Here is an 11,859-nt window from a genome sequence, read left to right as displayed (position 1 = left end):
CTAGTGCTCTATCATTCTGAGCCACAGTGTCACTTCTGGTTTCTGGTGGTTAATTGAAGATGAGTCTCATGGACTTTTCTGCTTAAGTTGCCTTCAAACTGAGATCCTTAGACCTCAGCCTACCAAGTAGCTAGGACTGCAAGCTTGAGCATAGTCTAGGCTAAGACTATGTTAACTTCTATTCCCATTTTTAATTCTGGATCTATGGTTATCAAACTATAGAGTTATATACACTCTGTGATGTTACATATCACTTTTTTTTTTTTGCCAGTCCTGGGCCTTGAACTCAGGGCCTGGGCTCTATACCTGAGCTTTTGTACTCAAGGATAGTGCTCTACCACTTTGAACTATACTACCATTTCTGGCTCTTTTGTAGTTAATTGTTTTTGGTGTTTTTGTTGTTGTTGGTCATGGGGCCTGACCCCTAGGCCTAGGTACTGTCCCTCAGCTTTTTACCTCAAGGTGAGCGCTCTACCACTTGAGCCACAGCTCCATTCCAGCTTTTTCTGCTTATGTGGTGCTGAGGAATTGAACGCAAGGCCTCAAGCATGTAAGGCAAGCACTCTACCACTGAGCCACCTTCCTAGCCCTTTTGTAGTTAATTAGAGATAAGAATCTCATGGATTTTCCTGCCCAGGGTGGCTTTGAAAAACTATAGTCAGATCTCAGGCTCTTGAGTAGCTAGGATTACAGGTGTGAGCCACCAGTGACTAGTTACATTTCATTCTCATGTAAGACATTGTAATATGTCTGTCTCATCCTTATTAATCTACTAGTTTTTTGTTTTTGTTTTTATGTAGAACAAGCTACCCTTCAACTTGTTATGCATCTGGTTTTACAGGCATGTACTACCAGGAATGGCTGAGTGTATTATTATGATTGTTGTTATTTTTATTATTTTGTAGTGCTGGGGATTGAACTCAAGGCTTCACAAATAGGGCAAAGGCTCTTACATCCTCAGCCAGGACAGGGATTCTATTTTCATCTTTGTGTACTAAGAATTTTCAGTGCCTAGTGTATAGCTGGAACTAAATCATGTTAATTAAATGAATTAATGAATTAAGTACTCATGCTCTTGTTCTTTTGAGACATAGCCTCCTCCAGGGGCTGGGAAGGTGGCTCAGGGGTAGAGTGCTTGCCTTGCATGCATGAGGCCCTGGGTTCGATTCCTCAGTACCACATAAGCAAAAAGAAAAAAGCCAGAAGTGGCGCGGTGGCTCAAAGTGGTAGAGCGCTAGCCTTGAGCTGAATAGCTGAGGGACAGCGCCCAGGCCCAGAGTTCAGCCCCCATGACCGGACCCAAAAAAAAAAGAAAAAAAAGAGAGACATAGCCTCCATAGTCCGGCTAGCCTCAAATGTATAATCTTTCAGCCTCTGCCTCTGGAGTGCTGGTCCCTCACATTGTTTTTGCCTCTGCATGGATTTTGTGGTCTCTAGCTCCTTATTCTGCCCTTAAGGGCTGTTCTAAGACTTTTTCTCCCTCCCCACCCCCCCAACCCCCTCCAAACTGGGGCTTGGATTCAGGATCTGGTGATCTTGCTTGGCTTTTTAACTCATGGCTGGCACTCTGCCACTTGAGCAACATCTTCAGTCCAGCTTTTTTATTCCTGCTTATTTGGAGAAAGAATCCTGTGCACTTTTCTGCCCAGGCTTTCAAACCTGACTCCTCAAATTCTAGCCTCCTGAGTAGCTAGGATTACAGGTGTGAGCCATTAGGACCTGAATTCTAAAACTTCTTTTTTTTGGTAGGTCGTGGGGCTTGAACTCTGGGCTTGGGCGCTGTCCTTCAGCTCTTCAGTTCAAGGTGAGCACTCTACCACTTGAGCCACAGCACTATTTCCTTTTAAAACTTATTGAAGGCTGCTTAAAAAAAAATACTGGGGTAGCCGGGCGCTGGTGGCTCAAGCCTGTAATCCTAGCTACTCAGGAGGCTGAGATCTGAGGATCACGGTTCAAAGCCAGCCCGGGCAGGGGAGACCTTGAGACTCCTATCTCCAATAAACCACCAGAAAACCGGAAGTGGCGCTGTAGCTCAAGTGGTAGAGTGCTCGCCTTGAGCTGAAGAGCTGAGGGACAGCGCCCAGGCCCAGAGTTCAAGCCCCATGACCGACAAAAAAAAAAAAAAAATACTGGAGGGGGGGGCTGGGAAGGTGGCTCAGTGGTAGAGCACTTGCCTTGCATGCTCGAGGCCCTGGGTTCGATTCCTCAGCACCACATAAGAAAAAAGCTGGAAGTGACGCTGTGGCTCAAGTGGTAGAGCGCTAGCCTTGAGCTGAAGAGCTGAGGGACAGCACCCAGGCCCAGAGTTCAGGCCCCACAACTGGACCCAAAAAAAAAAAAAAATACTGGGGGCTGGGCACTTGTGGCTCACGCCTGTAATCCTAGCTACTCAGGAGGCTGAGATCTGAGGATCGTGGTTCAAAGCCAGCCCGGGGAAGGAAAGACCATGAGTCTCCTATCTCCAATAAAACCACTAGAAAACCGAGTGGCGCTGTAGGTCAAGTGGAAGAGCACTCTCCTTGAGCTGAGGGACAACATACAGGCCCAGAGTTCAAGCCCCATGACCGACAAAAAAAAAAAAAACAAAAAACAATTGGGGCTCAAACTTGGGACATTGTACTATCAGAGGCAAATGCTGTAGAATTTCAGTATATTCCCAGTTTGGAACAGTGCTCTAAGTGTTCTCAAGTCTAAATGTATGACGCTGTTTTCATGCAACTATATTACCTTCCTTCTCAAAGTATGTATTGGTGAACTCCCTTTCCTATTTCCTCAGGGCACCAAGCCAAGACATCCTGCTCTGCCCCTGCTTCCACACCCTGCCACATCACCCCAGTGCTGCTATGCCAGGAATGTTACTGGGGTAGAGTATCTACATGACTCACGAGACACCCTAGGGATTAAGTGGGTGTGAAGGCAGAGACAAGATTCAGGAGCAAAAGATGGAGACACCTTCTTAAACATCTCTAACTCCTTTTTTGTTTACTTATTTTTTCAGACAAGTTTTTGCTATTTTATCTGTTGCCTAGGCTGGACTGTACTACATGATTCTCCTGCCTTAGCCTCCTGAGTAGCTGGGACTACAGGCATATATTACTACATCCCACTCCTAACTCGACTATTTTAATTTTACCTCCATTCATTCACATGTTGAGGAGACAGTGCCAAGTACTAGTCTAGATGCTTGATGTGAAAATGGTTGAGATGTAATCTTTGCTTTGGAGTTCAGTCTTCTGAGGGAGACAAACATATAAACAAATTGAAGATGAGGTGGTAAGTGTAATAGTAATCTTTTCTCTCTCTCTTTTTTTTTTAGTACAACAGATAGAAATAGTGATCTCCCAAAAAGCTACAAAACCAACATTTCTTCTTTTAAGAGAGCTGCCATCAAATTCACACATCAGTTGCAAGGTAGAAGATTCCCCTGTTTGACTGCCTTAAGTTAGTCAGGGATTTATTAGTCTAGTCCCAGTTTTGAAATTAGAAACACTTTTGCCTTTAACCATGCCAATTTTTTTTTGGTTGGTCATGGGAATTGAATTCAAGGCCTGGGTGCTGTTGGTGAGATTTTCTGCTCAAGGCTAGCACTCTACCACTTGAGCCATAGCATCACTTCTGGCTTTATCTGTTTATGTGGTACTGAGGAATTGAACCTAGGGCTTCATGCATGCTAGGCAAGCACTCTACTAGCAAGCCACCTTCCCAGTCCAACCAGGCCAATTTTTAAAGTAACTTGGGAAATTATTTCTGGAAATAAGTATTCAACACATTTATTTACCAAATGGAATACCTGTCCAGCTTCTGTACTGTTCGGTCTGAATGGCAACATAGATATAGACCACCAAAAAATTCTTCAATACCACATAGTTACTACTGCTGCAAAATTAGGGTACAGGTTGAAATTTGTCTCCTCAGCACCCCAAAAAAGCACTCAATAGTGCCAAAATAGCACCAAATAGTCCAGCAGGTGGCAGCAAAGAAACAATTATTTTAGGTCTTGAAGGAAAGGCAGAAAGCTAAGGTGGGAAATGTTATGGATATTTAGGACCTATGTTCCTTTGAGGACTCAGAAAAAAATTCTCAATAAAAGGTAACCAGAACACTTTGGGGGCTGCAAAACAGAATTAAAAAATTCTCATTTATTCATTCCACAAGTTACTATTTAGCACTTACTCTGTGTAAAGTCGAGAGGAATTGGAGATAAAAGAATGAAACAGACATAGTCCTTACTCTCCAGAATCTTAGTTTGTTTAGACACAGGTCTTCAGATCCCACCAAGGTTCACAAACCTTCAGGATATGTTGTTAAAATTCACCAGAGGTAATAGAATGGGAGACGAGACTTCTATTATTTCCATGAACTTTTTTTTTTATTATCATTTTTTCCCATGAACTTTGGAACTTAGATAATTGACAGTCGTGATAAGGACTTCGGATGAAGGGAAGGTCTGATCTTCCATGATCCCTGTTGTCAACTCTTTCAAGGATATGCCTATTTTATTTTTGTTGATTCATGTATCAAATATGTACTGCTGTGTCCCTGTTCTGTGCCTAGCATTTGTGTTTGACACAAACATGGATCTATATCTAATGTCATTCGGAGGTAAAATATGCATCCACGTCAAACTAAACAGTAAACAAGGTAATAGAAACAGGAAAAGGGCTGGGAAGAGTGCTGGGTAACAGGTCATATTTTGTGGTTTTCGATCGCTTAACGTCTCTGCCTTGACAACAGTTCTTAGGTTTGGCGTTCTTTCTCGGCAAGTCAAGGTGTGAAGGCACCGGCTCTTTCAAAGAGCCGCAACGAAAATGACCTACCGAGCCACCGTAGGAGAGGGCCGCGGAGCGCTCGTCTACCACCCGGGGATTCGTTAGCAGGAGGAGCGACCCGCGTCACGTGACCAACGGCAGCCTGCGGATTGGCTCCGTTTTTCCTCCCCCGGTGAAGCGAAAGGAACCCCCTGAGGAAGTCGGGCGCATGCGCAATGCTGGAATTTCCTTAGCCACTCTGAGCGGAGCGGCGGGGTTGGGCAATAAACTGGAGCTGACGGGGAAGGTGGGGGAGGGGGCTCTTCTCTTGGACTTCTGGGTGCTTCGTTCTGCCTTTTGGTGAGGTTTAACTCCGACGCCGGGTCCTGGAAGCCAGGGGGACCCCTAACACTGTTCTGGAAGGAGAAAACAGCTCGTGTGGTGAGCGGTTCAAGTTGCGGAGGGAGTGCGCGCCGGGAGCTCCCCCCCCCCACATCCCGGCGAATGGTGCGGCCCTGAGCGGGTCTCGGAGCCAGCCCGACGTGTCTGGGAGAGGCCCCGGAGGGGGCGGGAGGGTGGCCCGCGGGACGCGGGTTCTGTGGGGAGACGTGGGGAACATTTGATTCCGAGAAGAGGAAGAGCCCGAGTGACCGGGAGCGAGCCGGCGGAGAGGGAGGGAGGGGGCTGCCAAGATGGCGACAGCCTCCTCTGGGCCGTCGTCGGCCGGGTTTCCAGCCTTTGATCCTGGGGTGTCTTCCTCGACCTCAGGTAAGTTTGCTTGGGGCTTGGGGGAAGGGGTGGTGGTGCTGGCTGGCAGCGGGCTGGCGAGTGAACTGCGCGGTGGAAGAAAGAGCTGGACCTGACGGGCGCACCTGTGGGAATGATCGGGGAACGAGCTCGAAAAAGGCTAGACTTTCTTCAAGCCTGCAGGGATTTCTGAGCGGGCCGGGGTTAGACGGTGATCAGGGGGGAACGGTCAGAAACGCTGCCTTGAGGAGGGATGGAGAACGAAAGTGGGGGGGAGGAGGGAGGCAAACCAGGGGGGAGAGCCACTCAATGGAGGCTCGACTGAAAGAAGGGGGCTACTTGGTGTGAGAGGCAGGTACAGGAGGAGTTGATGGTGGCGTGAACTGGGTGGAAGAAATCGTGGGACTTGAAGGTATTGGGGTGCTTTTGAGGATTGGGAGTGGGAGTTGTCGGAGCGGTTTTTCCGTTCGGAGACTCCCCCCCAACTGCGTCATTCTTTCTCGCAGGGCCCCCTCCTCCCACGCGCGGCGCGGGGGAGCGGGAGCGCGCGCACAAGCTTACAGCTCCTTTGATGACCCCCCCCCCCGGGGGTCTCTAGCCTGCTCCGCTTTGGAAAGCCAGGCAAGTTTGAGAAGCGAGCCTAAGGAACGTGGGGGGAGTGTAGGCCAAAAGACTCCTGAAACGCAGTGAGAAATTAAATGGAGCCTTGACTGGCAGGTAGAGCAGTGATGTTTGGAGTTAGGTATCAGGAAGAAAGAATGATTGGGGTGGGGAAGGTTCTGACTGCTGTGGCTGGGTCTTACATAATAAGCAATAAACTGGAAGGAACGTTTAAAGAAATTGGAACTTGGAGAATAGGAAGCTCAGGATAGCTCAGAATTGGAAACTAATGAAGATTAGGGGAGGGTTGAAGCAAGGCCCACAAGAAAAGCAACAGATTGTGTGTAGGAGGGCAAATGCGTGTTGGTGTGTGTGAGTCAGAAACTGTTCTAGAGCTTCTGTCAGAAATATCTGGGGATCCACAGTGCCTGTTGGCTTTACACTGTGAAAAGGAGCTGTTGGATGCTTTGAGATTTTGACATTTCCTTAAGTCTGGGATTGCGATCTTGCCGTTTTGAATTGGCTTAATAGAAGAGTTCTGCCTTAAACTCTCCAGATTAGATGAGAGAATACATAGTCATGGATACCTTCTTCATAAGCCGCAGTTTTATTTATGTACATCTATTTTTAGTTTGTTGGAGAGGTGATTTTTGCCTTTCCTATAAAAAGCATTAGAGGAGGAGGAGGTGGCATATGTTTATAATCCCAGCACTCAGGATTCCTGAAGGGCAGGAGCTTCATGGGTTAAAGGCTAGTCAGAGTTACCTAGGAAGTCCCTGGCACAAAAAATAAAAAAGCAGTAGTGGGCCAGAACAAATCATGTTTCATTCTAAGCCTAAACAAGGCAAAGTACAAGTGACAGTTTTGTTTTTAATACAGTAGCTTCTTAAAACCTTCTCCCCATTTTCCTCAACCTAGAAAGAATGTGTGTGTGTGTGTGTATGTGTGTATGTGTATGTATATGTATGTATGTGTATGTGTTCCTTAAGTAAGTTTCTCAATTCTCAAGTCAGATAGTCCCTGTGTTAGAAATCAGGCTAATTGTTCTGGGTATGGTGATACAAATCTGTAATCCCAGAACTCCCAAGGAAGAGGCAAGAGGATCATGATCATGAGTTGCAGGCCATTTTAAGCTACATAGTAAGACCTGTCTCTAAAACAAACAAACAAAAACCCAAGCTAGCCAACACACAAAAACAAGGGTTAAGAATGTAGCTCAGTATTAGAGCTCTGCATATCATGTACAAGGCCCTAGATTCAATCCGTAGCACCAGCACCACCACCACCAAAACAAAGCAGTATGTTTATAACCTGGAGTTGGATTAAGCCTCTGTTTCATGGAAGTAAGTACCTTTCTCCTTTATTGACATGTCTTTTGTCTTTTTCTATCTTTGCTTCTTGTCCAGATAATCCTTATATCTATTTCAGATGTTTATTTTGGATGTTACTATTTGATATTTTTGCAGGTTTTAATTTTCTGGCAGATCTCAGGTGTAGCAATTAATATAGAGTGTATAAATGTTTTTCTGCTTTCACTAGATAGAATATCAAACATTAGGCCTCAGTGCACTTCACAGTGTCTTATGTGTGAAATCTTATGTGTCTTGCTGGGCGCTGGTGGCTCACGCCTGTAATCCTAGCGACTCAGCAGGCTGAGATCTGAGGATCGTGGTTCAAAGCCAGCCCGGAAAGTTCGTGAAACTTACCTCCAGTAAACCACCAGAAAACTGCAAGTGGCATTGTGGCTCAGTGGTAGAGTGCTAGCCTTGAGCTGAAAAGCTGAGGGACAGCGCCCAGGCCCAGAATTCAAGCCCCACAACTGACCAAAAAAAAAAGAAAGAAAGAAAAAAAAGTCTTAAAAGTAAATAAAAACTTTTCTTTCTCACCTCTTTCTTTGGTGCATACATACGGAATTAGTTGTGTTAAGAAATATTCTGGTTATAAATACACCTGAAAGCATTTTGGCGTTGTTTATTTTTTTTGGCCAGTTGTGGGGCTTGAACTCAGGGTCTGGGCACTATCCCTGAGCTTCTTTTTGCTCACGGCTAGTGCTCTACATTTGAGTCACAGTGCCATTTCTGGTTTTTCTGTTTATGTGGTACTGAGGAATGAAACCCAGGGCTTCATGGATGCTAAGCAAGCACTCTACCCCTAATCCACATTCCATTTATTTATTGTTGTGGGGCTTGAACTCTGGGCCTGGGCGCTGTACCTTAGCTCTTCAGTTCAAGGCTAGCACTCTTAATACTTGAGCCACCGAGCCACTTCCAGTTTTCTGGTGGTTAATCGGAGATAAGAGTTTCCTGGACTTTCTTGCCTGGGCTTGGCTTTGAATAGTGATCCTCAGATCTCAGCCTCCTGAGTAGCAAGGATTACAGGTGTGAGCAACCAGCACCCCACTGTTTTGGCATTTTGTGTGTATATGTTCGCTTAAATTCAGGCTTGGTGAATTTAATAAAATTTTTCCTTTCAATGATAATGTTTTTTTTTGTTTGTTTGTTTGTTTGTTTTTGAGTCCGGTTGTCGGGAGCCTGAACTGTGGGCCTGGGAGCTGTCCCTCAGCTCTTCAGCTCAAGGCTAGCGCTCTACCACTTGAGCCACAGCGCCACTTCTGGCTTTTTTCTTTTTGCTTATGTGGTGCTGAGGAATTGAACCCAGGGCCTCATGCATGCAAGGCAAGCGCTCTACCACTGAGCCACCTTCCCAGCCCCATGATATGTTTTTGAAGAGGATAAAATGTTTGAGATTCAGGAAAAGACAAGAAATTGTTTTGTGATCAGAGAAGAATACTTACCTGGGTGGTAATAGAAGGATTACAAAATTGGGAAGTGTAAATTATGGTTTATGATCTCCTAATTTGTTAAAGGCTAAAAAACTAGCTTTGTAAAAAAAAATCAAGTTATGTTTGTGTTTCAGCCATCCTAAAACCAATGTATTAGATATTTGAACTCCACCTAAGTTTTTTTTTTTTTTGTTGGTCGTGGGGTTTGAACTCTGGGCTTGGGCGCTATCCTTGTGCTCTTCAGCTCAAGGCGAGCGCCCTACCGCTTGAGCTACAGTAACACTTCCAGTTTTCTTTTTTTTTTTTTTTTTTTTGGGTCCGGTCGTGGGGCCTGAACTCTGGGCCTGGGCGCTGTCCCTCAGCTCTTCAGCTCAAGGCTAGCGCTCTACCACTTGAGCCAAAGTGCCACTTCCAGCTTTTTTCTTTTTGCTTATGTGGTGCTGGGGAATCAAACCCAAGGCCTCATGCATGCAAGGCAAGCACTCTACCACTGAGCCACCTTCCCAGCCCCACTTCCAGTTTTCTAGCGGTTTATTGGAGATAAAAGTCTCACGAACTTTCCTGCCTGGGCTGGCTTTGAACCATGATGCTCAGATCTCAGCTTCCTGAGTAGCTAGGATTATAGGCATGGAAATTCTCATTTTATACCTATTTTCAACACTGCCAGAGAACCTTGTTCTTGTCAGTTTTACGAAAACTTAGGTGGAAGCCGGGCGCCAGTGGCTCATGCCTGTAATCCTAGCTACTAAGGAGGCTGAGATCTGAGGATTGTGGTTCAAAGCCAGCCTGGACAGGAAAGTCTGTGACTGATCTCCAATTAACCACCAGAAAACCAGAAGTGGCACTGTGGCTCAAGTGGTATAGCGCTAGCTTTGAGCAGGAGAGCTCAGGGACAGCGCCCAGGTCTAGAGTTCAAGCCCCATGTTGGACCAAAAAAAAAAAAAGAATGTCTTGTTTCAGGGACAGATTGGTAAACATAATTGTAGATAAGCAATTCATAATTTTTAAAGGCTCCTCTCTCTTTTTTTTGTTTTGGATCCGCTCAAGGGGCCTGAACTCTGGGCCTGGGCGCTGCCCTCAGCTCTTCAGCTCAAGGCTAGCGCTCTACCACTTGAGCCACAGCGCCACTTCCAGCTTTTTTCTTTTTGCTTATGTGGTGCTGAGGAATCGAACCCAAGGCCTCAGACATGCAAGGCAAGCGCTCTACCACTGAGCCACCTTCCCAGCCCCTAAAGGCTCATCTCTTCTGGTGTTCAGGTTAGGGAAAAGAGGGTATTGAGAGTAGTTCTTCCCTGCTAATAGTAAACTCCTTATTTAGATTGTTTTACCAGCTAGAGCTGGTCTTTTATACTGGTGACAAATGAAATAAAGAGCAGAACAAAAATCATAAGCTCTCAGTGATGTTAACATCTTTTCCCATTGGAATAGTTTCCATGTTTGGATCTGAGGGAGACAATTTTTTTTTATTTTTAATAGATTTTTATTGTGAAAATACTGTACAGAGGGGTTACAATTACGTGAGTAAGATAATGAGCACATTTCTTTTTTTTTTTTTTTTTGGTCGGTCGTGGGGCTTGAACTCTGGGCTTGGGCGCTGTCCCTCAGCTCTTCAGCTCAAGGCGAGCGCTCTACCACTTGAGCTACAGCGCCACTTCCGGTTTTCTGGTGGTTTATTGGAGATAGGAGTCTCACGGTCTCTCTTGCCCGGGCTGGCTTTGAACCGAGATCCTCAGATCTCAGCCTCCTGAGTAGCTAGGATTACAGGCGTGAGCCACCAGCGCCCGGCTAATGAGCACATTTCTTATCAAGCATTGTAGCCTCCTGCTTTGTTTCCCCTTCGTATCCTTTAACATCCCCCCCCCCCCCCCCCCCCCCGTCCTCCCCCACCAAAGTTGTAAAGTTCATTTTTCGACATAACGAATGACTTGTACATCTCATTGTTGCAATGGGTCCTCCTGTATCCCTGTTTTTACAATTTGTTTTTTTGAGGGAGATAATTTTAAATGAATATCATCTTTTTTTTTTTTTGGGTCAGTTGTGGGGCTTGAACTCTGGGCTTGGGCACTATCCCTCTACTTTTCAGCTCACTACTTTCAAGCGCTCTACTGCTTGAGCCATAGCACCACTTCCGGTTTTTCTAGTGGTTTATTGGAGATAAAAGTCTCACGAGACTTTCCTGCTTGGGCTGGCTTTGAACCATGATCCTCAGATCTCAGCCTCCTGAGTAGCTAGGATTACAGGTGTGTGCCACTGGGCGCCCCGCTAAATGAATGTCATCTTAACAGAAGCTGTCATCTTGTGCTTATCCTTATCCTTTGGTTATTAGTAGAATGTGATGCATTTTGCTGTCTGGTCTCAACTATTGGTGGGTAAAGAGAATTTATTCCTTTTTTTTTTTTTTTTTTTTTTTTTGTCATGGGGCTTGAGCTCTGAGCCTGGGTGCTGTTTCTCAGCTCTTCAGCTCAAGGCTAATGCTCTACCACTTGAGCCACAGCACCACTTCCAGTTTTCTGAGTGGTTTATTGGAGATAAAGAGTCTCATGGACTTTTCCTGCCTGGCTGGCTTTGAACTGTGATCCTCAGCTCTCAGCCTTCTGAGTAGCTAGGATTACGGGCATGAGTCACCACTCCCTTCCTTTCTTAAAGCTCCATCTTTATTTGGACAATAGCAACGCTTATTAAAAATCAGCCCTGATAAGATATTGTTGACAATGTGACCATCTGTCCAGTCAGTGTTCAGAGAGCAAATTACCCTTATCTTTACCTTCTTAAATTTTTTTTTTGTTATTATGGTAAAGGGTACTTTTTTTTTTTGCTGGTTGTAGGGCCTGAACTCTGGGCCTGGGTGCTGTCCCTGAGCTCTTTAGCTCAAGGTTAGCTTTCTACCACTTGAGCCACAGTGCTACTTCTGGCTTTTTCTGCTTATGTGGTGCTGAGGAATTGAACTCAGGGCCTCATGCATGCAAGGCAAGCACTCTACCA

The 11,859-nt window shown here is 45.6% G+C and overlaps 1 protein-coding gene across 2 annotated transcripts in view; it reads left to right on the top strand.

The window, feature by feature from the left end:
• Positions 1 to 5,030: 5,030 nt before the first annotated feature.
• Positions 5,031 to 11,859, top strand: part of Pip5k1a (phosphatidylinositol-4-phosphate 5-kinase type 1 alpha) — a 49,090-nt gene continuing 42,261 nt past the window's right edge. Inside the window, exon 1 of one of the 2 annotated variants that reach the window (XM_042681467.1) lies at positions 5,031 to 5,516. In XM_042681467.1, the coding sequence (XP_042537401.1) occupies positions 5,441 to 5,516 (76 nt within the window). In that variant the 5' untranslated portion in view covers positions 5,031 to 5,440. The remainder of the gene's footprint in view (positions 5,517 to 11,859) is intronic. The other variant, XM_042681466.1, reaches the window with a different exon arrangement.

Source organism: Dipodomys spectabilis, unplaced genomic scaffold (genome assembly GCF_019054845.1).
Source record: "Dipodomys spectabilis isolate Male_0828 unplaced genomic scaffold, ASM1905484v1 ptg000069l, whole genome shotgun sequence".
Lineage (NCBI taxonomy): Eukaryota > Metazoa > Chordata > Mammalia > Rodentia > Heteromyidae > Dipodomys > Dipodomys spectabilis.
This window is presented reverse-complemented; position numbering and strand designations above follow the sequence as displayed.